This window comes from Prionailurus bengalensis, chromosome E1, assembly GCF_016509475.1.
Source record: "Prionailurus bengalensis isolate Pbe53 chromosome E1, Fcat_Pben_1.1_paternal_pri, whole genome shotgun sequence".
Lineage (NCBI taxonomy): Eukaryota > Metazoa > Chordata > Mammalia > Carnivora > Felidae > Prionailurus > Prionailurus bengalensis.
In genome coordinates this window covers 59,667,218-59,693,968 of record NC_057347.1, presented here as the reverse complement: position 1 = coordinate 59,693,968, position 26,751 = coordinate 59,667,218, and the positions used below count along the sequence as shown (strand labels likewise).

The 26,751-nt window shown below is 67.8% G+C and overlaps 1 protein-coding gene across 1 annotated transcript in view; it reads right to left on the bottom strand.

Annotated features, from left to right (window-relative positions):
• Positions 1-26,751, bottom strand: part of BAHCC1 (BAH domain and coiled-coil containing 1) — a 60,774-nt gene that overhangs the window by 15,553 nt on the left and 18,470 nt on the right. The window contains exons 2-10 of the mRNA XM_043585361.1: positions 22,036-22,215; positions 11,906-12,028; positions 7,057-8,817; positions 6,636-6,744; positions 6,098-6,303; positions 5,777-5,935; positions 5,349-5,530; positions 4,884-5,220; positions 2,984-3,811 (exon numbers count right to left, since the gene is read on the bottom strand). Of these exons, the coding sequence (XP_043441296.1) occupies positions 2,984-3,811; positions 4,884-5,220; positions 5,349-5,530; positions 5,777-5,935; positions 6,098-6,303; positions 6,636-6,744; positions 7,057-8,817; positions 11,906-12,028; positions 22,036-22,215 (3,885 nt within the window). The remainder of the gene's footprint in view (positions 1-2,983; positions 3,812-4,883; positions 5,221-5,348; positions 5,531-5,776; positions 5,936-6,097; positions 6,304-6,635; positions 6,745-7,056; positions 8,818-11,905; positions 12,029-22,035; positions 22,216-26,751) is intronic.

Below are 26,751 nucleotides of genomic sequence, written 5' to 3'. Positions count from 1 at the left end.
GAGGGCCTGGGGGTTCCAGGAGGGGAGGGTGGGGGCCTGGGGGTTCCAGGAGGGGAGGGTGGGGGCCTGGGGGCTCCAGGAGGGGAGGGTGAGGGCCGGGGGGTTCCAGGAGGGGAGGGTGGGGGCCTGAGTGCTCCAGGAGGGGAGGGTGGGGGTCTGGGGGTTCCAGGAAGGGAGGGTTGGGGCCTGAGTGCTCCAGGAGGGGAGGGTGGGGGCCTGGGGGGTTCCAGGAGGGGAGGGTGAGGGCCGGGGGGTTCCAGGAGGGGAGGGTGAGGGCCGGGGGGTTCCAGTAGGGGAGGGTGAGGGCCGGGGGATCCAGGAGGGGAGGGTGGGGGCCTGGGGGTTCCAGGATGGGAGGGTGGGGGCCTGGGGGTTCCAGGAGGGGAGGGTGGGGGCCTGGGGGCTCCAGGAGGGGAGGGTGAGGGCCGGGGGTTCCAGGAGGGGAGGGTGGGGGCCTGGGTGCTCCAAGAGGGGAGGGTGGGGCCTGGGGGTTCCAGGAGGGGAGGGTGGGGGCCTGGGTGCTCTAAGAGGGGAGGGTGGGGGCCTGGGGGTTCCAGGAGGGGAGGGTGAGGGCCGGGGGATCCAGGAGGGGAGGGTGGGGGCCTGGGGGTTCCAGGAGGGGAGGGTGGGGGCCTGGGTGCTCCAAGAGGGGAGGGTGGGGGCCTGGGTGCTCCAAGAGGGGAGGGTGGGGACCTGGGGGTTCCAGGAGGGGAGGGTGGGGGCCTGGGGGTTCCAGGAGGGGAGGGTGGGGGCCTGGGGGTTCCAGGAGGGGAGGGTGGGGGCCTGGGGGTTCCAGGAGGGGAGGGTGAGGGCCGGGGGGTTCCAGGAGGGGAGGGTGGGGGCCTGAGTGCTCCAGGAGGGGAGGGTGGGGGTCTGGGGGTTCCAGGAAGGGAGGGTTGGGGCCTGAGTGCTCCAGGAGGGGAGGGTGGGGGCCTGGGTGCTCCAAGAGGGGAGGGTGGGGGCCTGGGGGGTTCCAGGAGGGGAGGGTGAGGGCCGGGGGGTTCCAGGGGGGGAGGGTGAGGGCCGGGGGGTTCCAGGAGGGGCGGGTGGGGGCCTGAGTGCTCCAGGAGGGGACGGTGGGGGTCTGGGAGTTCCAGGAGGGGAGGGTTGGGGTCTGGGGGTTCCAGGAAGGGAGGGTGGGGGCCTGAGTGCTCCAGGAGGGGAGGGTGGGGGCGTGGGTGCTCCAAGAGGGGAGGGTGTGGGCCTGGGGGGTTCCAGGAGGGGAGGGTGAGGGCCGGGGGATTCCAGGAGGGGAGGGTGAGGGCCTGGGGGTTCCAGGAGGGGCGGGTGGGGGCCTGAGTGCTCCAGGAGGGGAGGGTGGGCGCCTGGGGGGTTCCAGGAGGGGAGGGTGAGGGCCGGGGGGTTCCAGGAGGGGAGTGTGGGGGCCTGAGTGCTCCAGGAGGGGATGGTGAGGGTCTGGGAGTTCCAGGAGGGGAGGGTTGGGGTCTGGGGATTCCAGGAAGGGAGGGTGGGGGCCTGAGTGCTCCAGGAGGGGAGGGTGGGGGCCTGGGTGGTCCAGGAGGGGAGGGTGGGGGCCTGAGTGCTCCAGGAAGGGAGGGTGGGGGCTGGGTGGTCCAGGAGGGGAGGGTGGGGGCCTGGGGTGTTCCAGGAGGGGAAGGTGAGGGCCGGGGGGTTCCAGGAGGAGAGGGTGGGGGCCTGGGGGTTCCAGGAGGGGAGCGTGAGGGCCGGGGGGTTCCAGGAGGGGAGGGTGGGGGCCTGAGTGCTCCAGGAGGGGAGGGTGGGGGCCTGAGTGCTCCAGGAGGGGAAGGTGGGGGCCTGCGGGTTCCTGGAGAGGAGGGTGAGGGCCTGGGGGCTCCAGGAGGGGCGGGTGGAGTGGCGACCTGGCCATGCATCTTCCTCGGTCCACACACCCAGCGACTGAGGCGCCTGGCCTGGGCTGCAGTTGCAACGCCCACAGGGGACTCACGTGGTCTCCACGTGAGCGTTCTTTCAATGAATGGGCCGCGGTCCAGCAGGCATTCACATGCACAGACTGGGTGGCCACACACACTGGGCCCGGCATCCGCTCGGCACTTTCGTGCCAGCCACGCTCACGTGGTGGGTCTGGGCAGCCCGGCCCCGGCCCGGGGCTCCCCCCCCCTCACCCTACAGCCCGGAGCCCTAACTTAGGCCCTCCTGGGGTCCAGCTGGGAGTCCACGGTGGGTGCTCCCCAGCAAACTGCCCTCGGCACAGCGGTGGGCCCGTCTAGGTGGGCAGGAAGAGTGACACAGAGGCCTCCGGGGAAATTAACTTTACGAGAACATTTGCTTTATCTCCAAAGAGCACAAAAGGCGCCTGTGGCTGGCAGCAAAGCGCTTTATGCGTCAGGAAAACAAGTGGGCAAGCTGAGAGAACTCTGTTGGGCTCTGTCTATAAATATCAGCGCGCACGATGCCTGGCTGGGGGTGCTCCCGCGCGAGGGTTTCCTCAGGGGGCCCCTCTGGGGCGACTGCCCCGGCTGGCCTGTGTGGGGTCCCCACGGGCTCCAGTCCAGGGCTCACCATGGGGTGGCACCAGGCCCTGTGCCCGCACCCGGGGGCCCCTCTGGGGCCGGGAGCCCAGAAGCATCTCAACCTGCATTCAGCCCCGGGACAGGAAGGACCGGCACCCCGGTCCTGGTGACATTGTGGGGGACACGTGGTCAGTCTTGGACCACTTCCCCTGGGCCTGGGAGGCAACAGCCGGTGCGTCCTAAGCGGAGACCTGGCAGGCCTCAGGCCAGGAGCCACACAGGGCTTTCCTCTGCCTTCCCGGAGGCAAGGCCCCAGTTCAGCCACCTCATCCCCCAAGGGTCTTGGCTTCCTCGTAATGTGACCGGGGGACAGTGTATGGGGACAACTGTAAGGCCCCCATGGGGCACTGTGGACACTGCAACATACACGGGGCATGCTGACCCAGACTCTGTCCTTCTGAAACCACGGTCAGGGTGCAGTCCTGGCCCCGAGGGTCCAGCTTCCAGAGCGTTCACCGGGTGGTGCTTACCTCGCAAGGCGGGCTCCCTCCTTTGCTGCTGGATCTCCAGGTCGGCCAGCTCACTGAGCAGGGCAATTCCATGAATCCCTGAGCTACAGGGCGAGGGGGCTGTGCGTGGGGGCCCAGGGGCAGCGGCAAGCCGTGGGTCCGGCGGGCTGACACCTGGCAGGTCCCCCAGGTCGATGGTGGCGGCCACCAGGGCGTCCAGGCCCGGGAGTGCCCTGGGCAGGTGGCTGTTCTTGGAAGCTGGCGCCCGGCCCTCCTCCTCCTGCAGCTCGACCTCCTGATACTCAGCCCCCTCTTCCGGCTTTGCTTCCCTGGGGGCCTGCCAATTGCCCGGCCCGGCCTCACTGAGGGCACCTGGACTCTTCGGCTGCTGCGGGGCCGGGGCGCTGGCCCCCGATGAAGGCTCTGGCCCCACCTCCGTGCCCCTCTCCACCGCGGCCCCCTCCTCTGCAGCCCCTCCCTGAGTAGAATGAGCCTGGCCGATGCCCTCGGGGCCCCCTCCCTCGAGGAGGGCCCCACATCGCAGTTCTCGAAGCCCCTCCAGTGGGCTGAGGTCTGCTGCCTTCCCCAAGGGTCCCCGCTCGGCAGGGTGGGGGGTGGCGGCAAGGTCCTGGGCGGCCTCCCTGGCCCCCAAGGGCAACCCTGGCTCCTGTGGGCTCTGGGGGCTTCGGGGGGGCAGCTCCCCGGGTAGTAACGTCCTCGCTGGCTCAGGCTGGACCCTGGGAGCTGCAGTTTGCATAGTTTTGGGGTCCGAGAGGTCAGGAGAGTGCACGCTGGGGGACAGGGAGAAGCCCGAGCTGGCCACAGGGCACGTGTATCCGGGAGGCAGGTCTGTGAAAGAGGGAGTGTTGTCAGGAGAGGGCAGCTGGGGGCACGGTTGGCCCTGTGCCGAGAGGGTGGCCTCAAATCCCCGACTGCCACCTGGGAGGGAGGGTCTCCAGCCTGCCCTCTGCCTTCGGAACAGGTGAGATGAGGACAGGGAACATGTTACACTGAGGGGGCACCTGAGGGCAGGAGAGGAGGTCCCTGGAGCAAGCGCCCCCAGCCCAGCCCAGGACGCTCCCTGGCCAGACGGCTGTGACCACCTCAGCTCCTGCCGTGGCCCCAGGGGTCCACAGGGGTGTGCAGGGGTCCTCTGGGGCACGGCGTGCTGTGGCTAACCAGAAGGGGGGTGGTTTAAAACAAGATACTTGGACCAGGCTTTCTCAGAACCAGAACGAGCCGGCAGCCTGTCGGAAGCATGCCCCATTAACTGCATTAAAAAAACAAAACAAAACAAAAAAAAAAACTAAGAGGAAAAAAGCTAGCAACACTCCCCACCCCAAAACCCAAACCCCCAAAAAACAAAAACACAACTTCTGTTGGCTCAGTCTCCTTATTGTGGGACGGGGGCGGGTTTTATGTTCGCCACACGGGTTTGCCACGTCAACGTGGGGCCTCGTTCCGGGACAGCGAGAGCCAAGGGGCGCGGCGGGCAGGTGGTGGGCGGCAGGGGCCCAGACGGCTCCAGCAGGAGCTCCCTCACCCCGCTTCGCCGAGACCCGGAGCCAGGGACGGGAGCCGGTCCCGCGGCTGTGCCCAGGTCCTGCCACGGGCCCCAGCAGGCCAGGCGCTTCACTGTCCGTAGCCCCCACTGCCAGTCAGCTGAGCCCAGCCCTCATCCCGCCCCGTCTGCCAGGAACTGGGGAGGAGGTGGTGGGGTCCCTCAGTGCTCGCCGCATGGGTCATCCAGCATTGTGGATGGGGAAGGACAAGGAACAGCGCCCTGGGGCCTTCCTGGAAGGCCTTTGGAGGTGCCAAACCAGGCAGCCCCCTCAGTTCAGCTCTGCCCACCCGGAAGTGGAGAAAAGCCTCCGAGTGGAAGGGGGCGGGCCAAGGTCAGCCCAGCGCTGCCCACTCTCACCTGGTTCCAACGCGCTCAGGTCGGCTCCGGACCGCCGGCCCTCCCCACTCTTGTCCTCGGAGCTGGGCAGCTTGGAGCCGGGCCCGGGGCTGCCCGAGGGGCGGACGGATAAAGTGCACGAGGCTCCGGGACGCGGTGGCGGTGGCGGTGTGGGGCAGCTGGCAGGGGGCTTCGGGGTAGGCGAGTGGCAGCAAGGGGACAGCTTGGCAGGGCCTATGGTGGCAGGTGAGGGGGTGCCCTTGGCTGTGGGGGTTAAGGCAACTGGCTTGTGGGTGGACTTCAGGGTCTTCTCCTGGGTGGGCTCTTCCTGCTCCAGGTGGTGGTCCTCGGGCTTCCGCTGTTGAGGGGGAGGGAGAGGCTCAGCCGGCTCGACCCCTGCTCAGGGCGTTGGGGGGTGGGGAGGCCTGGAGCAGAGAGGGAGGAAGGAGCCCTGGGTCCCCGCTGGGTGTGGCCTGGGGCAGGTACCTGGACGGGCGCAGCCCTCTGCTGCTGCTGCTGCTGCTGCTGCTGTAGGGCATAGAGCTCTTGCTGGCGCAGGAGCTGGGACCGCGAGTACACGGGGAGCTGGCCGGGGTGCTGCACGTGGGAGGCGGGGCCCCGGCCCCCATACATGGGGGGCCACAGTGAGGCCTGGTCCATGACGTCAGCTGTGGGCAGGGCCAGAGGAACCATCAGGCAGATGGGCCAGGACCGGCCCTGCGCTCCCGTGTCCCGAGCCCCCTGAGCCGGCCCCTTCCCCGCCCCTCACTTACCTCGCGCCTGCTTCCTGGGCCTGGGCCACGGGCGGGCGGCCCCGCCTCACCGTCCCCACGGCCGTGTGGGCTGCTCCCTTCTCCAGACCCACTTCCCACAGCCCCCTCCCCATACAAACAGCCGGCCCGGGAGGCTCTTACCAAGCGCATGGGGGGCTGTGTGGGGCGTGGGCTCCGAGGGCAGAATGACGAGCTGTGCAGGGCTGTCCTGGGAGAGGGGGAAGACGGAGGGTATGGAGCCGGGCACAGAGGCGGCGAAGCCGGGGGGCAAGTTCTGGTGCAGGGCGGGGTGCCCGAGGCCTGGAGAGACAAGGCCCGGTCACCAGGGCGCGTGCAGCACCGGGTCCTGCCACTCTCGGGCCTCCCACACCAGGCTGAGGACCGTCCAGCCCGGTCAGGACGCATGCCCCGCCCCAGGCATCCTGGTTGTCCCCCCCCGCCGCCTGCCCTGGGAGCACTGACCGTAGGAATGCCCCCCCATCCACAAAGAGGGGCTGCGGGTGCGGGGCAGCCACGGGGGGTGGGCGGGGTGGGGGTGGGGGGCTGGGTCCCCGCCCAGCTGGCTGTTCTGCAGCGAGGAGCCGCTGGCGATCATGAGATGAGGGGCCAGGTCTCCGGGGCAGCCGCCGGGCGGGTGGATCCGGGAGAAATCCAGGCGGTCCTTGTCCCTGTGCATCACCGAGGGTGGAGGGGGCTCAGCCCAACCGCTTGGCCACCTACCCGCCTCCTCCACCCCATCCTGTGGACATCAACCTTGGAGGAGGGAGTGGGGCTCAGAAGGTCCCAGGTACACCACAGGATAGGGCGGGCCTCAGTATTGGGGGCCTCCTCCCCCACAGCGGCCCCGACAGCAGAGGGAAAAGTTCGCAGAGCTCCCCTCGACACGGGCAGAAACCCCAGCAAACCCGGGGTGGGGGTAGGCAGACCCGCCCGACTCAGGCCACAAAGCCTGACCCCCCCCCCACCCCCGCCCCCGTGGCAGCTGAAGCCCTGTTCTCACTGAAGCAGGAGCTCCCGGCCGGCGAGCCCCAGGCGGTCCTCGGACAGGCGTGCCCTTTCTTCCTCAGCCTCCAGGTCCAGCACGTGGGTGGAGCGGGGCCCAGCTCCTGCTGCGGACATGGCAGAAGGGACAGGGGCTCGGGCGGCCGGAGAGCCAGAGGCTAAAGCAAGCAGGGCAAGGGGGTGACACACCGAGGGAGGGTCTCCCGCCCCATGGGCCTCGGGGGTTCTGCCGAAGGCAGGTGTGGGGAGTGGTGGCTTCGAGGGATGGGGGCGGGCCGGTCGGCCCAGTGAGGGACGGGACCGAAGACGTGGGGCGGGGACGGCAGGTGAGTCCAGGGCCCGCCCTTTGTGAGCTCCGGATGGGCAGAGGAGAGCAGGCCGGCCACACTCCCCGTCTCCCTCCCTGCGCAGGGGCCTACCTTTGAATGCAGGGGCTGCCCGGCCCTGCCGCCCGGTGTTGGTGCCGTACGCCGTCTCGGGCCGGCTCACCGTGTCCTTCTGCCGGGACAAGGCCACCGCGATGCCCACGGGAGGCTGCCTCACTTCCGCGTCACTGTGTGGGGTGTCGTGTTCCCGGCTTCGGGCACAGTCGGGCCTCTCTGCCTCGCCCGGGGCCTGGGCTGGGCCTTTGGAGGCGGGGAACTTCACATCCTGCTGGGCACAGCTGGCCTTGAGGCCACCCAGCCCCACGAAGGGTGCCTTCTGGCCGACGACCAGCGCTTGGTTGCTGTACTTGAGCAGGTTCTTCATGGCCGAGACCTCATCGGGTGGGGCGGGCAGATCCTGGGGCAGCAGTGCGGCCTGCTGCAGGCTGCCGCTAAAGGGGTCCAGGTAGGTGCCAGCCTTATGCTCCTCGCCAATGGCCATGGCAGTGCCCTGGCCCGACTGGATGCTCCATGGGGGTAGGTGGGGCCCACCATAGCCCAGAGACGCCAGTTCCAGGGATGTGCGCTTGGCTTCGGCCCCACTGCCCCCTGGCTCCACCTCGGGGGTCACCAAGTGCTGCTGATGCCGGATCCGGGCCACCTTCTGGGCCCCAGGGGGACCGGAGGGGGCCTCCTTGCTGGCGGTCTTATCTAAAGTGCAGCAGGCCTGGGCGACCTTCCCACCCAGCGGGTCCTGGTGACTCGGCCGGGCACAGTCCTGTGAGTGGGCAGGCAGCTCGAAGTAGCCACTTTTGTCCAGACCACCTTTGGGGAGCCCGGAGAAGGGGGTCTCGGGGCCTGTGCTGTTGAGATACTCCAGGCCCTTTAGCCGGGGGTTGAGAGCCGCCTCGAAGCCACCAGGCCGCCGCTCGGCCTTGCCCTCGGCCTTCAGGTGAGCGTAGGAGACCCCATAGGGCACAGCGTGTTCAGGGGCCAAGGCCCCCTCGAGGTGCCGGTCTTTGCCGTCACCTGCCACCGCACAGGCCTCGGCTGCCTGAAAGGGGCGGCTCTTGTCGGCCAGGTGTCCCACGGAAGGCACGAAGGTGGGCCCGCTGGCCTTCAGGTCTCGGGGGACTTTGTCCTGCAGCGGGCAGAGCCCGTCCGGGCCCGCGTGCAGCTGCAAGCAGGGGAAGGAGCCGGTGGCCGTGCTGAGGGGCGGGGGCGGCCCGGCGGGCAGGCCAGACGGCACCGCGTAGGACGCGGCCTGGCACCGCGTCTGCCGCCTCTCCAGGCCCTCGCCGAAGGCCGGCCCGGGCTCTGCGGGGCCCGCCGCCTCCTTGGCGCAGCGTCCGGAGGCCGCGACGCCCACGCCGGGCCGCACCAGCATGCCCCCCGCGCAGCTGGCCAGCGAGGCCTTGCCCGTCTCGCCGTTGAGCACCTTGGTGTTGAGGAGGCAGGGGGCGAGGTGCTTGGGGCGGCCCTCGCAGGCGCCCCGGGGCGCCCCGCCGTCCTTGCAGTGGCCGTCTGCCGGCACGGGCAGCACGAGCTTGTGCCGCTCCTTGCCGCCGTCCTCCTCCCCCGCTGCCGGCCTCTCCTTGCCCTCCGCAGCCTTGCCGGCCTTCTCTCTGCCCAGCTCTCTGCCCATGAGGAAGCGGTCGAACTCCTTGGCACCCTTCTGCAGGGGGCCGGCCTCGCCTCGGTCGCGGCTACAGGAGCTGATGGGGTGGCCGGGGGCGGCTCGGGCCACGCCGGGGAAGTTGTGGTTGGCCGGCAGGAGGGTGGGCTGGGGGGGCAGGTTGCGCAGGTAGAAGTTATCTGCGTGCCGAGAGAACCGCGTGGTCACCGGAGGGCTGGGGGACTTCCCCAAGACACAGGCTCCAGGAGCCTGTCCACGGCCTGCTGGCAGTTACCGTCCGAGAAGGTTTAAAGTTGTAAAAGAGACCTCACGTCGGGTCTACCCCTTCGACCGTGTTTAAGTGCGCCGTCGGCTGGCACTGCGAACCTTCACGGTGCCGCGCAGTCGCCACCACCGTCCGTCTCCAGAACTTTATCGTCGTTCTGTCCCCGGGTAAACACTAACTCCCTCTCCCTAGGAAGGTTCTGACTCGCGTTCGGCCCCCCCCCCCCCCCCCGCCCCGGGAGGTGGGAGCTAAGAATGGCCCGGGGCCCCTGCCCTGCCCGGCGCCCACAGGGATGAGAGCCGGGAGGGGTACAGGCATCTCCCCCGCCCCAGGCAACGCCAGGGCCTCGCAATCGGCCATCAGAACCTTAAAAGCAGGGGAGGTCGCTGACTCACGGTTCGGGGCTGTCTCAGTGGCCGGTGGCACACAGCATGTGGCGTGATGTGGCCACCACACCGCTGGCTGTGCCCGGACACCCGGCCACCGCAAGCGGGACCGTGCACTGTGGACTGCGAAGTGCCTGTCTCTGACTAGGCCCCTGTAAGGGCTAAGACCCAGGAGAAAGTGAGGCCAAGTCTGAGGATGGGCTGGGGGCGGAGGACCCCGCTCGCCTACCTCCTGAACACCCTGGCAGGCCCCCAGCTCCTCTCTGCATGTTAACTGTGGGCACCTCAGGCCGGGGGATCCGGGGATGCTTTGAAGGGAGAAGAGGAAGTGAGCGCAGCTGGCAGCCCCCACAGCTCTGGACCCATGGAGGCTGGCGGTGGGTGGTGGGCAGTAGGGGGCAGTGTACCCCCAGCTCCCTGGGCCGGGCCGTGGCCTGCTGTCCAGCCTGGGGCCACGCTCTCTATGTGGGTCCCAGGCTGGCCCTGGGGTCGCCCGCTGCTCCCAAAGCTGGGCTCCTGTCTCTGTGGACCTGGGGTACCCCGAGGGGGCAGACAAGGGGGAACAAAGAAACATTTGGAACTTGTAAAACTGTCCTCATGCACATAAGTTCCTTGTCAATTTCCTGCTAATTAAAACTGGCAGGGAGGGGGGCAGGGGGCGGGGCGCCGGGGAGGAACAGCCTGGGTGAAACCTAATTAGCTTGATTTCCGAAACCAAAACGTTCTTGGGTGGGGCTCCACCACAGCACTGGAAGCCGAGAGGCCACGAGCGCCCCATTACTGCAAGGGCAGTTCTGGGCTCGGGGTCACCGGCTCAGGCTGTCGCCCCTGACAAACGCTGTCAAAACGGCTGCACGTGTGGGAATTTGGGGGACCCCGCCTGGGGCCGGTGGGGGCTGTCCTCTGGCTGGGTAGCGGAGCACCTGGCCCCACGTGCGGGAAACTTGGTTTCCGGGGAGCATCCCTCACCTACCCATCTCCTGGGGCAGGGGGTGGCGGGCTTTCCTGGCCCTGGCACAGGCCGACCCTTGTCCGAATCAATCCCAGCCAGCCCATCCTCGGCTGGGTCAGGGCCAAAGCTTTCCGGACCTCAGCTGCCCCGCCCGGCCCAAAGGCACAAGACACAGCAACGTCCGGGAGTGGGAAGCTTGTTGGGAGAAAGGACTGGGCCAGGGCTAGGAGGACATGAGCACGGGCCATAGGCCCCACCCCCAAACTGCCTCACTGGGGGTCACCTTGCTGGGGGCCGCCCTTCCTTCCCCGAGGCCCCCTTCAGCACACTCTGATTGAACTGCTAGGTCCTGAAGCCCAGCCCGGTGTCCTGTCCATCAGCCAGACCCTGCTGGGTGCTTTGTGGTCCCCTCCTCTGCCTCCACTGAGGGCCCCAGGCTTGGGGCTCCTTGGGATCCCTGGAGCTGTGTGTGTCCTCACCCAGGTTGGCCCCTCTCCCTGGGCTGGCTCAACCTGTCCCCCACCATGTGTGTCCAGCCACCTCCCGGATACCCCTGGGAAAGTCCCTCTGTGTGGAAGACGAACTCACCCCTCCCCTCTGAACTGCTCCCCCACAGGTGCACCCCTCCCACAGCCCGGCCATGAATGGGGGTCATCTAGGACCTCTTGACCTGCATGTCCCCTCCACATCCCCAGTGGGACCCCCATGACCCAATTCAGGTCCATATCACTTGTCATCTGAAACATGGTAAGGAACCCAACAGCCTCCCTGCCCATCTACTGGCACGACCCCAGAGAAACCTTCCTAAAATGCAAATGAGATGTGATCCCATCCAGGAAAAATCTAGGAGACAGGGCACTGAGGGCCCCAGCCACTCCCCCGGTGGCCACATCTCCTGTGGGCTCCCTGATGGGATCCACGACCTTGAGGTTGGGCTTTTGCATGAGAGTGCGTGTGCACGCCCGAGAGGGCACGCATGCACGTACACACGTGTGCACGTACACCCTCCCCACAGTCCCGTCAGCCCTGCCTTCTCATCAGCAAAGCCCTGACCTCGGTGTCCCCTCTCTAGAGACACCTCCTGGGGGCCCCCTCCTGCTGATGGAATGAGAGCCCCTCCTCTGCCTGCTGGGGCACACTGATGCCCCAACACAGCCTGCAGCCTCTGTCTGACCTGAGGCCCTGGTGTGCAGCTTGGGTGAGGCAAGAAGTGCAGGCTTCTGGGGGCTTCCAACCCCCGCCTGATGGCATCCTCCCCCCCTGAGCTGCCCAGGGCGGTGGGGATCGGGAAATCGTGTGTGCAGGTCAAGGCTAGGTGCCGAGGGGCTAGGCACCACCCCTTAGGGGCTTCGGTCATTTGGGAATCTTCCACCGGAGCCGGAGACGTCCAGACAGCATGGCTGTGTCTTCAGGGTGTGCACCTAACCCCAGCACATGACCTGCCTCTTGGCCATGGTCCTGAGACTTTAAATCTTCCGGGAGCCTGAGAAGCAGGCTCCCTGTCCTCGGTGCCTACCCCGCCGTGGCCCGAGACCCGGAGAGGAGGGTCTGCCCAGGCTGGCCGTCTTCACCTGGTACCCCAGAAGCCCCCGGCCCCGCCCGGCCCCGCCCTCCCGGATGCCCTGTGCCCCAGACCCCCAGCGAGGCCCCAAGCCAGCACTTGCCTTTTTGGGTTCCATAGAAACGATGTTGCCCATAGAGAACATTGCTGTTTCCATGGTGATCCAAGTGGCTCATGGGTAGGAAGGTGGATGCCAGACTCCCCGAAAATCTGGGGTACCCTGGAGCTGGAGGAGCAAGGACACTGGCTGCAGAGGCACCCCCGAGGCCCCGGCCCGCATGCGCCCTGACCCCAGGGAGGGGAGAAGCGGTGGGCGGCCCGCGAGCGGCGCCCCGCAGAGCCTGGTATACAGCCCGCCGGTGGGAAATCAACCCATCAATACATCATATTAACTCTGACTCGACTAACACCATCCCTCTGGAGCGGCACAAATTGAATTGCTGATGGGCTGGGAGAGAGGAAGATGGGAGAGGGCGCCTGCGGTCCCTCCCCCAGTAGCACACGGCGGGAGCTCTGAGGCAGGGCAACAAAAGCTCCTCTCGGAGAGGCATCTTGGGAGGACGGGGCCGCAGCGGACACACATGCTGGACGGGGGCCCTTGCTGCACAGGCCGAACCGCCAGCCAGGACAGCCAGGGCGGCCAGGTGCCACCTCGGCCCACGCCATCCAACGGGCACCTAAGTGCTCGGGCAGCCTGCACCCTGGGGCTGGCGCCGTCGGGGGGTGCCGACTCGCATTTTGCTGGGACTGCCAGCATGGCGGGTTCTCCAGCGGCCCGGCCTCCACTCTGAGATCTACAGAGGGAGCTGGCCCCCAGCCCTGACACCCCTCCTGGGGTCTGAGTCATGCCAGGCAGGCCCTTCTCCGTCCCTCTGGGGCCTAAACCGTCCTTGGGGCCTGGCCCTACCCAGCACAGGAACGCCAGCCATACCCTGGAGCTGGCCCCACCTGTTGGCCTTGGACCTTGGGGGCTCCTGCCACCTGGGATGCACACCCTGTCCCCTGAAGGGATGAGGACAGATAGGCATAAGCACAGCCTGGGGGAGCTGTGTCTGCTGGATGTCCAGGGCCACCAGCCACCCTGACTGGGGCTCCTCGCCGCTGGTCCTTCCCCCTCGTGGCCCAGCAGGGAGGGACGGGGGTGGGGGCCCACAGCTGGGGCAGGCAGGAGACAGTCTTACTCTAAGACTCCTGCTTGGAGGTGACGCTCTGAACGTGCTCTGTAGGAGTTTCTCTCACCCCATGGTTGTCCCAGGAGCAATCAGCTCCCAGGAGCGCCTTCCCACCCTTCAAGGTGGCCTTGGCTGTGAGGAGGGAACAGCCATCCAGGGTCTTCCCCGGGGAGCAGCGGCCACAGGGACAAGGAGGAGCTCGAGTGGGGCCCTGCGGACAGCAGTCCTGGGCGGGGAGGGCAGGCTGGCCCCCCAGGCTGGTGTGTGTGGCCTGTCGCCCTTGATAAAAGGCAGCCGTGAGCCCCGTGCCTGGGGAACGGGCACCAGCACCCTTCCTAGTGTCACAGTGGAGTCCGGACGACGAGTCCCGGGGCAGAGAGCCCCATTTCATCCTGCCCACTAACTGCTTCCCTGAGTCCATTTACGACACAAGCCCTCTGCTGTTCGAGTGGAACGTTCTTTGTAACAGCTGGTGGCTGAGCACCCCACGGAGTATCTTCTGGGAAACACCTTTCCAGAAGGGGCGGTGCCAGAACCACAGGACAGGCCTCCAGTCCCCCACGTCCTCAGAGGGCCTGGGGCATTACTCCCGGCCTGAGGCTGGTCTGCCTGGATACAGAGGCCGCAGAGGTGGAGGGTGGAGCGTGGAGGCTGGCGTGGGGGCTCTATCTCAGTGCCGGGGGCGGCGGTGGAGGCAGCGGGGGTCAGCCCTGGAGCCCACCGCGAGCACCAGGGGCCCGGGAGCCCCCTGGCAGACGTGAGGCTGGGGGCAGGGCGGGGGGTGCGCTGTGCCACCGTGGATCAGGCTGTGTAGCTCAGCTCAGAGGTAAGAACGCAGCTGCAGGGGCAGAGCTTGGAATGGAAAGTGGTCAGCACCAAATGGGGGCCGTCTGGGATCCCCCAGCCTTAATGGGGTGGCCTGCACCCTGATCCCAGGGGGCTCGGTCCCTCAGACCCAGATGATGCAGTTTGGTTCGGAGGTGGAGCTGTGGAACCCTGTCCCCAAGGGACGTTCCCGGCAGCCCCATCTGGAGGCCGGAGAAGTCCCTGGATGGCTCTCTGCTTAGGGCTCACGTCCCCAGGCACATGTGAGGGCTCGGGAAAGGTGCCAGCCACCGCCCCGGCCTGTCCCCTCCTAGCCCCCTCCTGCCTGGCCAACTGGCCTAGTTTGTGTGGGGAGACGCATCTGGAACAGCTGTTCCCTAGATTAAACTCAGCTCCTGGGAGACTTGACAAAAGCTGAGAGCCGGACGGGCCGGGAGCAGCCGGGGGCGGCGGGCGGGGGGCCGGGGCCTGTGTGTGCCGCGCGGGCGGGGGCCGGGGTGGTAAGCCACCGCAGCTGTCCCCTTTTAATTGGCCGCTGTTAAATGTTTTACGGGGCCTCGTTTTGGTAAACAGAAGTCTGTAAATTCCTCCTTCCCAGAACCCGTTTCCCGGGCGTGGACACCCCCGCCTCCCCGTGACCCCTCGGGAGGTCTAGGCCTGCCGCCCACCCGTGGCGTCCGCTGGCTGAGCGGGGAGCCCCTCCCTGCGGCGCCCTGGGTTGGAGGCGGGGTGTTCGGTGTTAGGGTGCCTGTCCGAGCCCCTCTCCATTTGAGCGGAGCTGGTGGCAGTCCAGGCCAGGGAGCAGGGGACTCCCTCCCACCTCCAGCTGCCTGAGGCCCTGCCCTCGGGGATCCCACAGGGAGATTCGAGCTGTGGGGAGGAAGTTGGGGGAGAAGGAAAAAGCAGCAGAAGGGGCCTGGGTGGGGGGACTAGACGGGGATGTGGAGGGGGCCTCCCAGCCAAGCATAGAAAGGTCCCTTTCTTTTCGCCGAGATCGTCCTCTCTGAACTGAAGAAAATAAAGCTGATTTTACAAACCACAGCAGCTGTCATGAGAAGGCATGAGGCAGGGCCGCTGTGGGTCCTTGACGGGGCCACGGCAGAGGGCGGGGGCTGTGGTTCTCAGGACGGCTCGGGGTGCAGGGAGAGGGGCAGGGGCTGGATGCCCAGGAGCCCAGGAGCCCACATTCCTGCAGGGAATATGGTGGTCCGGGACCCCGTTCCAGACCCTCGTAATCCTTGAGGTGGGAGCTAACTGACAGGTGGCAAATCTGTTAAGCAACGGCCCACGGTGGAGGCCGGGCCCCAGGACTGTCCCTGGCCTCCCACTGCCTTCCAGGCCCTGCAGGCTCTTGAGGCTCTTGATGGAGCTCTGGGGAGGGGTCCCGGGCCTCAGTGGATGTCTCACCGATGACACCGCCCACCCTGCCCGCTGCTGTGAGTTGCCAGGACACTCAACCCCACGACATGAGTGAAAATGGGGGACCCTAGAGGGTCAAGGCCATCACCCGATGGGTGTGATGAAATGGGCATCCTGCCCGCTGGGGACTGCTCTTGGGTCTCTTGGGAGGCTGGAGGGCAGGCATGCTCCTGGCCAGGTCTGGGGCGGGGGGGGCTGCGGTGTGCGGCCAGCCAACCAGAGGACCAGGGCTCTCTGGTGGGGAGGCCAGGGAGCCCCAGCCCAGGCCCACAGAGCGCCACACAGAGGCAGCACGCTCAGCAGACTCTGGGAGGCTCCAACCACCTTCACCCCGCCAACGTCCTGCCCGGCTCTCAGGACAAGATCCTTCGACAACAGACGCCCATGTGCCCCGGGCCACTGTTGTCTCCCTGGAGGGTGACTCCCTCCCCTATCCTGAGGCTCCAATTGCTGGAAAGTTCTCACCGGCCATCGAGCCTCAGGTTGTAGCTGCCAGCTGATCCCAGCATCAGCTCCCAAGGGCAGCTCCCCACAACACAACAGTGGCCCAACTGGCCACCCGGGGCGGGCTCCCAGCAGCTCAACTGCCCATCTGACCAATCAGAGCCCATCTCCTCTGGGTCCGGCCCTCTCTGGGGATCAGCAGGGGTAAGTTCCCCCAGATGGAGCCCAGCAGCCCCCCCCCCCGCCAGCCCTGAAGGATCCCACACTTACTTCACCCACGATGACCTCCACAGAGACACCCAGGGACACGGCTGGGCAAATGGCCCCTGCTCCTGGGGCCCTGACGCACTGCTATCATTTAGGATTCTGCCACAGGTACCAGGCTAGGGGTCATGGCCCAATGCCCGACACTGACTGGACGCCGGCTCCCTCCCACGAGATGCCCCTTTCACTCAGGACGTCAGCGGGTTTCCATTGTGGCGTCAAGTCTACCAGAGGATCGGGACAGGCCAGAACTGGGTTAAGAAGGATTCTGAGGCCGCACCTACAGGCGGCTCGAAGGGGCGATCGGCTAATCACTAACCTTGCCACAGCCCCTCCCCCGGTCCTCCCTGCTTCTGTCCACGGGCCCCCTCACGTCTGGTGGCCAGACCCCTGGGTGTCCCCCTGGACTTTGGGACGACCTGCCCTGCGTGAGACCCCTTCTCTGGGAGGGGGCGGGCTTTGGAAGCTCCGCCCTCGGGGAGCGCCCCGGCCTCAGCCTTCCGCAGCTGGGCGGCCAGGCGCAGGCTCGTGTGGATTCCTCTTCCATCCCACCTGTCGAGTTTCCAGTTCAGGCGCTCCCCGCATACTCACTGCCCCGCGGCCCAAGGCGCAGGGCCTGGCAGCCTTGGTCTCTTCCCAGCCTCGGAGGAGCACTAGGTGTTGGGGGAAGGGGCCAGGCTCCTGCAGGCGTCTCTGGAGCACAGGCAGCGGGCAGCCTGCCCAGGATCCGGGCGGCCTGTGGACAGTCCCGGGCTCCTGACACGTGCTCCCAGGAAGGAGGGAGGCTCAGGCAGCACAGCTTAGGGGAGAGCCCTCGGAAGGAGGGGAGGCCTGGGAGGGCTGGGGCCCCAGATCGCTGCAGGCCTCCAGCCGGGAAAGACAACAGCCCCTCAGAGCTAGGAGCTGGGGGCGGACCGGCGTCACCCCCAAAACCTTCGCTGACATCCCACCATGCAACTGGCTGCCCGGGAAATACAGGGGGGCTGCCGCCTGCCCTGCCTAGACCTCTTGGCCCAGGCTCTGCACCCTGCCCTCCGGAGGGCTCCAAGCCCCCTGGGTGGGGCATCCCGGCCACACTCAGGTCATTGCACCTGGGGGATCCTGGCTGCTCGGACCCGTACAGTCATGCTGCAGAGAGGCCATGTGCCCAGGCAGCGACAAGGGGCCTCCCCCTCGCCCAGCCAGTGCTGCCCCCACACATGCTCCCACTGCAAAGGGCGGCCCCCGGCCCAGCAGCGGACGGCTGCCGTGGGGAACAGGTCAGACAGAGCGCTGGGTCTGAAGGGTGAGGGCGGTTTGCAGATGGGGAAACTGAGGCTCAGAGGTGCGCTGGCTCTCCCAGCCTCTCGGGCGCTGTGGACTTAAGGCTGATGCAGCTCTTGATGTGATGATGACCCTTACGAGGGGCAGGGGCCTTAGGCTTGGTCCAGCGTGGTGCTGCCCCGCCCACGGCTGCCTGGTCAGGGGCCCACGAGGCAGGCGCCCCCGGCCGGGGTCCCAGAGCAGCCTCTACGCCAAGAGCCTGGCTGACCAGCAGGAGCTGGAAAACGGGGCACATCTACTCCCAACACAAGGAAGGCAGAGGGAGACAGGCTTCAGAGGGCAGCCAAGAGAAAGAGAGGACCAGACGGCCCCCGGTCAGACTCTTTGGACTCAAAACCCACCACACAGCTTCCCGAACCTGTTTCCTCCCCTATAAAATGGGTGCACAACCGCCCCCCATATCGCGGGGTTGCTCGTTGAAGTTAACGAGGCAGGTACCCCTGGGCCAGCAGCAGGACAAAGCATCATTTTCCTGAGCACCACAGGCGTGCTACCTGGCCTGACCTAGAGCTAGGGATTGGCCCTGGCATCCCTACCTCAGGGCCACCTGTGGCTGCAAGAACCAAGCCAGGGCTAGGCAGGCTGGCCCAGTACAGTGAGCCCGCCGGGGACTAGCCTCACAGAGATCAGGTGGGACCCGTGCCCTCAGCAACCAGGTGCTATGTAAAGAGCCACATGAAGGAAACGGTGGTGAGCTGGGGCCACGGAGGAGACCTGCCAGGGCATGAGGGTGTGGGAGGGGTGAGAGAAGGCCGGCCACAAAGGCCCCATGAAGGCTCTGGAGGGGTCAGAGGTCCACAAGAGACGGACCTCCCTCTGGCCGGATATGGCCTATCCGGCGGGGCAGCCCTGATTTCTGTGTTGGGATCTGGGGAGTTCGGGCCCCTCCCCACACTCTGTCCTCAGATCTCAGAGCAGCCGGCCGCCCCCACTTGCCTCCTCCTTCCGTCCAGCATGGGCAGGACTCAGGGAGGCAGCCTCGGGGCCACCGTACCCAGCCCAGGACGGGGTGCGCCAGGAGGGCGACCATCGGTGGTTCTGTGGGGGCAGAATCAGAGGCAATTTTAGCCATCGAGGAAACTGAGGCCAGGAGAGGAAGAAGGAGCCGACGGGGCCTGGGGGAAGGGGCTGGGGTCCAGGGCAGAGACCTACATCAGACAGCCCCTCTAGACGGTTCTGGGAAATGAAGCTTCCGCAGCCAGGACGGCCTCTGAGGTCACAGGGAGGTGGTGGATGCCAGGTGACACCTGTGTCCCTCACACAGACATGACCCCAGGCTCCTGCTCCCTCCCAGAAGTCCCCATGAGGTCTCAGAGGGGACAGAGGGGGCAGAGGGGAGGCCGGGGGCCGGGAGCAGTGGGGAACATCCAACCACACTTTGGTGTGGTCCCCAGCGCTCCTGGAGGCCGGCCCAGCCCTGGATGGAGAAGCAGGGCCTCGGATAAAGAGGCCAGCGGGGCCCACAGCCGGCCATGGCACGCGTCCCGCTGCCACCCAAGGCTCCCCTCCAGGTGGCACAAGAGACCACAAGTAGCGGGGCGCTGTGGTGCACAGCGGCCAGGGGGCCCCACCCCTCCCCAGCGGAGCCCCCAGGAACAGAACCTCCTTTCACCGGCCCTGTGGGTGGTCCCAGCCAGGCAGCTGGGGGCGGGGTGGGGACAGGGGGGCCGGACTCCATGACAATGGGACCAGCTGTGCTGTGCCCCCGCCCCTGCCCCAACCCCCCCAGGGCAGGCGGGCTGGACACTAGCTCACCCCTGCCCCGGGGCCAGCTCCGACGCCCACTCCCACCCTAAGCCTCGGTGGGGAATGTCCAGTCTCTGGCAGGACCCCTCACTCGGGCGAGCCTGGAGCGGGGAGCAGGAGGCCTGGGGGCTGGGCAGACAGGCTCTGCCTCCGGCCAGATGTTCCGGGGCGGCTCCTCCAGCTCCAGGGTGCCTCCCCTGCACCCCAGCTGCTCGGCCAGGGAAGCGGAAGCCTGGGCCCCTGTCCTGGCGGCTGCCCCCCCAGATGGCAAGCTAGGTCCACCGGTGGGAGGGTGGGGAGTCCTGCCTGGAGTTGGGGGGGGGGGCACCTGGGCCCATCTCCCCTGACCCGGCCCCCACTTACTGCCGGGGCCTGGCCTGGCTGCCCTCCTTAAGATAGAGCCATTTCAGAGGCCCCGCCCCGGCCACCCCAGGTAAGGGAGGGGGTGGGGAGCAGGTTCTGCTGGGCACCTGCCACCCTGTGGTGGGAGGAAGCAGGACGCGGGGGAGACCAGACCTCTGAGCGGCCCGCCCAGGCAGCCCACCATGCCTGCCGGCCCCCACGCTCCGGCCGTGTCGCGTGCCCCCCGCCCGCCTCACCCCCCTTCTCTCCGAACACACACGGCAGAGAAACAGGCCCCTGCACGCGGGGAGCCAGCTGGCACCCAGTCAAACTAGCAGCCAGGCACGTTGCCAGGGCAGGCAGCCAGCAAACGCTGCCACTCGCTCCGGCCCCGCCCGCCCGCCCGCCTGCCGGCCTTTACGCTCCAAGCTCACAGCGAGGCAGCCGGCACCACGTGGCCTGTCGGGGAGCGAGGCTACAGCAGGCAGACAGGCAGAGGGCGGAGGGCAGGGAACCCCCGCAGGAAGGAGATCCCGAGGCGGGGCGGCTTCACGGAGGGCAGAGAGAAGGAGGTGGCGAGGGGGTAAACTGAGGCACGGGCCTGGAAGGTGTATGTGGTTGCACGGTCGCCAGGACATAGAGATCCCGGCTACCGCCAGGTGGGACCTGGCAGGTCGGGGGTGCCCTCCCCCTCAGGGCTCCTGCCTCTCCCGAGGCTCCTCTTCGGCCTCGGGTGGGCCCTGCTCCCTGCAAGCCCTGTGCTCAGGAGGGCTGGGGCGGGGGGGGTGGGGGGGGGGTGGGGCTAAGAGCCACACCCTGTCTCCCTTTGTCTTTGGCCACCTGCGCTTGTCCACTAAGCCCATCGGCCCGGCAGGCACGCCCTCCCCCACTAGGCTGTGGGCATGTCCAGCCTGAGGAGGTCCAGGTGGATGGAACACGACTTGGAATCCTGGGGCAATCCAGGGCTGGTCTGAGCGGGAGCAATGACCCTCTTCTTGCTCAGGCTGCCCCTGCCTCAAAGAAGGTTCTACGGGATGCAGGACAGGGTGGAGGCAGGCAGGAGGCCCGCACGGGCCCCCCCACCCGGCCAGCGGACTCCCCTGGGGCTGCAGCTAAGGGCGGTGGGGAGCCCCGAAGGCCAAAAGCCACGCCGCCAATGTAGCCGTTGGCTCAGGGGAAGCGAGTGGCGGGAGGCCGTTGAGGACGCCGTCTGCAGGCTGCCTCCCACCCCGCCCTCCCCGCAGCCCCCAGAGGGGCAGGACAGGGACACCTTCTCCCTGGGCCCCAGGGCAGGTGGCACTGCCCACAAACCGCCCTCCGTGCTGCTGAGGTCCCCAAGGGCGGGCCGGAGGGGAAACTAAGTCAGCCAGCCCGGGTGTGCCCATGCACCTGTGGCGGGGCCAGGGTGGGGCCGTGGCCGTTCCTCCGTTACTTCGTTATTTTGAGGTGGTCCCACGTGGCTGCTGCAGCCCCCACCCCTCCCTCCTACAGACATCCTTCCCAGATGCTCCTGCCAGGGCTGGGAGTTTGCCTGGCGGACAGAGAGGCGGAAGAGCTGCAGGGGCGGGGAGGGGGAGAGGCACTGAGCGCGCGGGGCCACCCACCGCTGCCAGGGAAGCCTCGCCCCAGCGCCCAGCCCCGCCCGCACCAGCGGGTCCCCCCTGGGGAGGCTACTAAGAGTGCGGGGGTGGGAAGCGGGCAGCAGGGGGGTGGGTCTGGGCCGGGGACCCTGCCCCGTCCACCCGGCCTCCCTCCAGCGGGAAGGAGACCTCTTGCTGCTTATCGCCTGCCCAACATGTGCACCCTGCGCAGCGCTTAAAGCCTAGATTATTTTAACAACTGTCCCTCACTTGTCACCTGTCCTGTTTGGAAAACAGCCCCTTTCTTGTTGCACAAAGAGGTTTCTCTGGCTCTCCAGCAGCGCCGGGCGCTAATCTCCCTGCCTGGAACACGGACGGCGGGCGCGGCGTGTGGGTCCTCGCTCTGCAAACGCAACGCTTGCCGCTCAGCAGTCACTGAGTTACGGCGGCGCCGGTGCCAGGAGCGGAGAGCCCTCTGTGCCCGCTGCCAACTGCAATTACCTCTCCGCGTGCCAGCCACCGCCGCCAGGCTTAACCCTTCCCGGGCCGCACGGATACCAGCAGCCACGGGCCCGGGCTGCCGCACACGTCCCAGTGCAAGGGGCTGAACAGACAGCAGGCGGTTGGGAAACCGGAGGGGAGCCCCAGAGTCCCCGAGGGGCCCCCGGGGCTGTCCTGCCGGGCGGCCGCAAGGCCTGCGTGCACAGGGCCGCATTCCGAGGGGAGGCCAGGGGCCCGGGAGGGGCTCTGCTCCGGGCGAGGCCCCCGAGGTGGCTGCAGGAGCATGTTGACAGCTCTCTCCCCCCCCACACACTTCCCTCCCAGCTGGCACATCTGGAGCCCATACCGCTCTGAGTCTGGGGAGGTGGGCGCAGCCCCAGGCAGAGGGTGCAGCCCGGCCCCGGCCTGCCCAGCTGTGTTCCACATTTCCTTGGCTCCCCCAGAGCCCTCTCGGCCCCACCTCCTTCTCCACCCCCCCCCCCCCCCGCCCATCTGCGGTGCACATCTGGCCAGGACCACTGCCTGGTGGGGCCCGCCCCCCATTTCCAACCAATTACCACCTCCCCTGTGCGGGGGGGCTTCCTCTCCTGGCCCCCGGCCCCTGGCCCCGGACTCACCTTCATGGGAGTGAGAGAACCAGATCTGGGAGGTGGCGGGGTGGGGGCCGCGGTAGGCCTGCTCCGAGGGGGCGGGGGTGGGGCCGCTGGGGTGCGCGGGGGCCGCCGAGCCCAGGCTGCTGGTGAGGAAGCTGCCCATGAACGAGGGTGCCGGAGAATTCCCCATCAGGCGGCTGCTGGCTGTGGACACAGGGGGCAAGGGTGAGTCTGGACCGGGCCAGCCCGCCAAGGAGCCCGTCTCCAGGGGTGACTCTCGAGCCCCAAACCCCCGGGGCTTCTGTCTTCAGAAGCAGGAGAAACGGCCCACTCGGGCTCCCGACAGACACGCTCGGGGTCCCGTGCCTTCCTGCCACTGTTGGCACTTTTGCGACCAGCACCGTCCCCCGCCCCCACCCTGATCAACGGGATGCCGAGTGCCGTGCCCGCGGGCAGCAGGCGGCTGGCTCTGCGGTGGGCCTTCTCCTCAGAGGCCGAGCCCCTGACTCTCCCAGGCCACAGTGGCGGGCAGCTCCGGGGCCCCGCAGCCACCGGCGCACCTGCCAGAGCGCTCTACCCACACCTCCGAGAAAGGCCCAGCATCAGCAGGGGCCCTGCTCCAGCCTCGTGGGCCCCACAGCCTCTGCCCGCCTTCTGGGCAGCACTGGGGGGACCGGCCCCTCCCCACAGTGGGGTCCTCAACCTTCTCCCCAGGTCCAACCAACGGACTCATCAGCCCCACCCAGGTGAGAGGGACAGAAACAGAGGCAGAGGCAGAGACAAGGATGAAGCCAGACCTGCCTTTTGTCAGCCCCCCGGGGCTCTCAGGGTCACACCCCGGCCAGCCTGGCAGGCGGACACACATAGTCATCTGTCCCCCAGGACACTCCGCGCTGGCGCTGACAGCCGGCTCTCCGTGCCCACCTGCACCCCCGCCACTGTGTCCCCTCTCCCTGCCCAAATCCAGTGGCCAAGGCCAGGCTGAGCGCGCCTCCCTGGATTTCCATGGCGACGGCAGCTTGCGCAGGAAGGACGCAGGCGGACACAGACCGCTCTCTGAGGAGCAGCCCCTGGGGGTGGTGGGGGGTTAGGACAGCCCGGCTAGGCCCCCGCCCCGCCATCTCGTCACCCCTGTTCACAGGCAGTGAGCCTGGCTTGGGACCAGCCCAGGGATGGGGAGCAGCGGCCTGGGCGCTCAGCACCCCATCAGGCTGGGTGTAGGGAAGGGCCTGGTGGGGTTCGCAGGCGTTCTCAGGGGGTCCCCGGAGGCTGCAGGCCCTGCCCTAGGTGAGTCAGGGCAGCTGTTTCCCTGCCCGGGAGGCAGGGGGATTTTGTGAATTTGTGATTCCTCATCCAGCCCGGTTTTGGCTCTGGGAGCTTCCCAGACACCGGGTGACTCAGCAGAGAGGAGGCAAGGCCCAGAGCAGGGGAGAGGGAGGGGCTGCCCTGGTGGGGACCCTGGCAGCTTCCCTCCCCTCCAGCGTGTGAACGGGACAGACGGAGGAGTGGGGCCTCTCCTGGGCGCCGGCCACAGAGGCAGGTGTGTGAGTGCGGCCAGGGGCTGGAGCACACGCCGACCTCTGTGGTGGGTGTCAGGATGCAGGGAGACCCTGGGAAGACCCAGGGGCAGGGGACGAAGGTGCCCGGGGGCCAGGGACTTCCCGGACCGCAGGGCTGGGACTGCCATGGGCCACGGCCAGACCACAGGCGTCCAGCCAGGGGAGGGGACTCTGGGCTGGGAAGGGAAGTGTTGGCCTCCGGGGGCCGCGGGTGGAGGGGCAGGAGTGGGAGGGCGGCCCCTGCTGGGCCCCAGGGACCTGGGGGGGGGGGGCCATGCCTGGAGGATGAGCAGGCCTTTTCCTGCCTCGCCCAGGCCAGCCCCGAGTCTCCCAGGCCTCCCCACCCCCGCACCCTCCCAGGAAGGTCCCTCCCACCCTGCTCCTCCCGGGACACTGGGAAGCAGCCCAGTCCAAAAGCCGGGTCTGGATAATGAATTTCTCCAGGAGCTCAGCCTGAGAAGCCCACACCTTGAGCTCTCCCACACCGCGGGGGTGAAGCGGCGGGCCAGGCTCCAGGCTGGGCAGGAAATGCAGCTCAGGGTCCCACGGGGCCCCCTGGCCCTGGGGTCCAGGGAAGCCGAAGCTTCCAGGTGGGTCCTGTGCAGGGTCTCCCGGGCCTGAGGCTCTGGCCTCAGAGGTCTGGCCTCTGCAGACCACCCCCCCCTCCGCCACATCCCCAAGGGTCAGCCACCTGGGGCCACAGCGGGTGGGGAGCAGGGCCTGAGGCCCAATACTGGACCTCTAGGCTAAAATCTGGGTTGGGGGTCCCAGGACCTCATGCCCTCCTCCGGACACTGATCCTGGCCTTGGGTGGGGACACTCACAGGTGCTCTGTTCTGACCCTATCCCAGAAGGGGGTCCCACCGCACGGGGGCCTAGGAGGGTGGCACCTCAGCTCAGCCGGCCCCTGGTCTTAGCTCTGCAGAGCAGGGGACATACCGGCGACAGGCTACACTTCCCGCCTCGGCCAGAGACCCCAAGCCTGGGGCCCACCTCGCCCCACACCGCCCGTCTCCTGACGCAGGGGACCTTCTTGGGGGCCCTCAGAGAGCTGGCTTCTCTGCGTCTAGGGAGGGGACCCCTGCCCCACAGTGTGGGGAACGTAGTGGAAATGCTGAAACACGGTGGGAGCCTGAGCCCAGCCCCCCTCCCCGGCCCGTGGCGGGGCTGCCCTGCCCACCCTGCTAACTGAGGGGCTGCCCCGCTGGCCTGGTGGCTGACTCAGACATCCACCTGGGGAACCTTCTCCACTCTTTTCCTTTCAGCTGGAAAACAGAAGGGGCTTGTCATGCAAACAGGATGACACAGGGAAGGAAGCAGAGGGCGCTGGAGACCCCATCGCCCCCACACCACAAGTGCTCTTGGGCCCAACAGCGTCACAGAGGCATTGGCCGGCCCCGGCTGCACACACAGACACCCCGTGCCCTGAGCCGCTGTGGGAGACTCCTGCGGGGACCCAGGTGGCCTCTCCCTCCTACAACCCCGGTCTGCAGCGCCGGGTCCCTCCAGGGGCTCCCATTCCCGCCTCCCGCTTCCTGCAGGCCAGTCCCCCCTGCCTGGGCCCTGTGCGGTGGGCTCCACGGTCCTTGCTCTGAACGGCTCGGTCTCTTCCCCACCGTCCTGGCCTAGAGGCGTGGACGCAGCCGAAGGTGCCGCAGGCCTTGCCAGGTGGGCTGCGGGGCCGGGTGGCGGGGAGAGGGCTGATGGCCCCTGGAACCTCCCCCCACCCCCAGCCGGCTCGCATCGTCACCTCCACCTCCAAGGAGTCTGCAGCTGGCAGCGTGCCTGGCCAGCAGGGGCCTGGGGCAGACCTGGCTACCAGCTCCCTAGCCCCTCCCGCCAACCAGTAGCCAGCCCCAGACAGAGCGTGAGCAGAGGCGGCCTGGGCCAGGGCCAGGGCCGGAGCCTCGAGGCCAAGTCTGGCCGGGAACTGGGCTGAAGGCTTCTTTCCTCTTGGCAAGGTCCTTGCCCACGGAGCGCTGCGGTCACCAGCCTGGGAAGAGACGGTGGGAGCCTGAGCAGTAGGGAAGGCCAGAGGGGTTCCTGGTTTGGACGCCCCCGCCCCGGCTGGGAGCTCCAGTCCTCCAGTCCTGGAGCCACTCACACTACCCCTCTCAGACCAGGGGCTCTACAAACCTCACACTAATTGCTTTCATGCAGTCCCAGACAACGGGCCACCACGGGGCTGACCAAGGGACCCCGGGGTCCCCAGTGCCTCAGCTAAGGTCTGAATGAGGCCTATCCGTTCTGAGGCTGCCCCGTCCAGTAGGAGCGGTCGTGGTGGCCACTGCCCTGAGATTCTGTCAGCTCCCGTCACAGATACGTCCCACGTTCACAATAACCTCGGGGAAGGGGCCCGAAGCTGTGTGACGTTTCGGCAGGGCCAGAGGCGAGCCGCCGTGTCCTAAGCGTCATGCATGGCCCGCCGTGCCGCCAGCCCAGGCCAGACACGGGCTCTAGTCCCGGCTGTGGCACCGCCTTCGCTCTGCCTAGTGCCCCACGGAGGCCTGGCCTGGGCGCCCGGCTGGCCGGGAAAACTGCTCCGGAAGCCAGCATGCCCGGGAGGCCTGGTTGACACCCTCTGGCGGCCTAGGTCCTCGGGCACGGCCCCGACCCCGACCCCGGAGCCCCATCTGACCCCACACCCCGAGGCCCAGACGACCCAGCCGCTCGCAGCTGCCCCGGCTGGAATGCCCCGGACACCCCAGGAACCTCCAGCGACCACTGAGTCCGGTCTTGGCCCGCTGGAGAGGGGGCACCACGTGGCCGGGCAACACTGGAGAACGGGGTCTTCCTCCGTCAGTCTGTTTGCCAGGCCCACCTGCCATGGCCAAGGTGCTGAGGACGCCCCTGCCCCAGAGCACAGGTGTTGCCCGGGGGAGAGCCTACGGTCTAGGGGCCACCGAGACCCCCGCGGGCCTGACCGGCAGCAACACGGGTGGCCCTGTGCCGTGCACCCCAAGTCTGAGGTGCCAGGTGCCCACCGTGCCCTCCCCCCTGCCCGCATCTCCCCACCAGGCCGTCCTGTGGTGGGGGTTCCTGAGAAGCCTGTCTCCTCACCGTGACCCCAGGCTGAGGGCAGAGGGAGCGGGAGTTGGGGAAAGACAGGCGGACAGAAGGGCCTCCGAGAGCTGGGCAGAATGGGCACTTATTGGGTCTGACGTGAGCCACGGGGACGGCG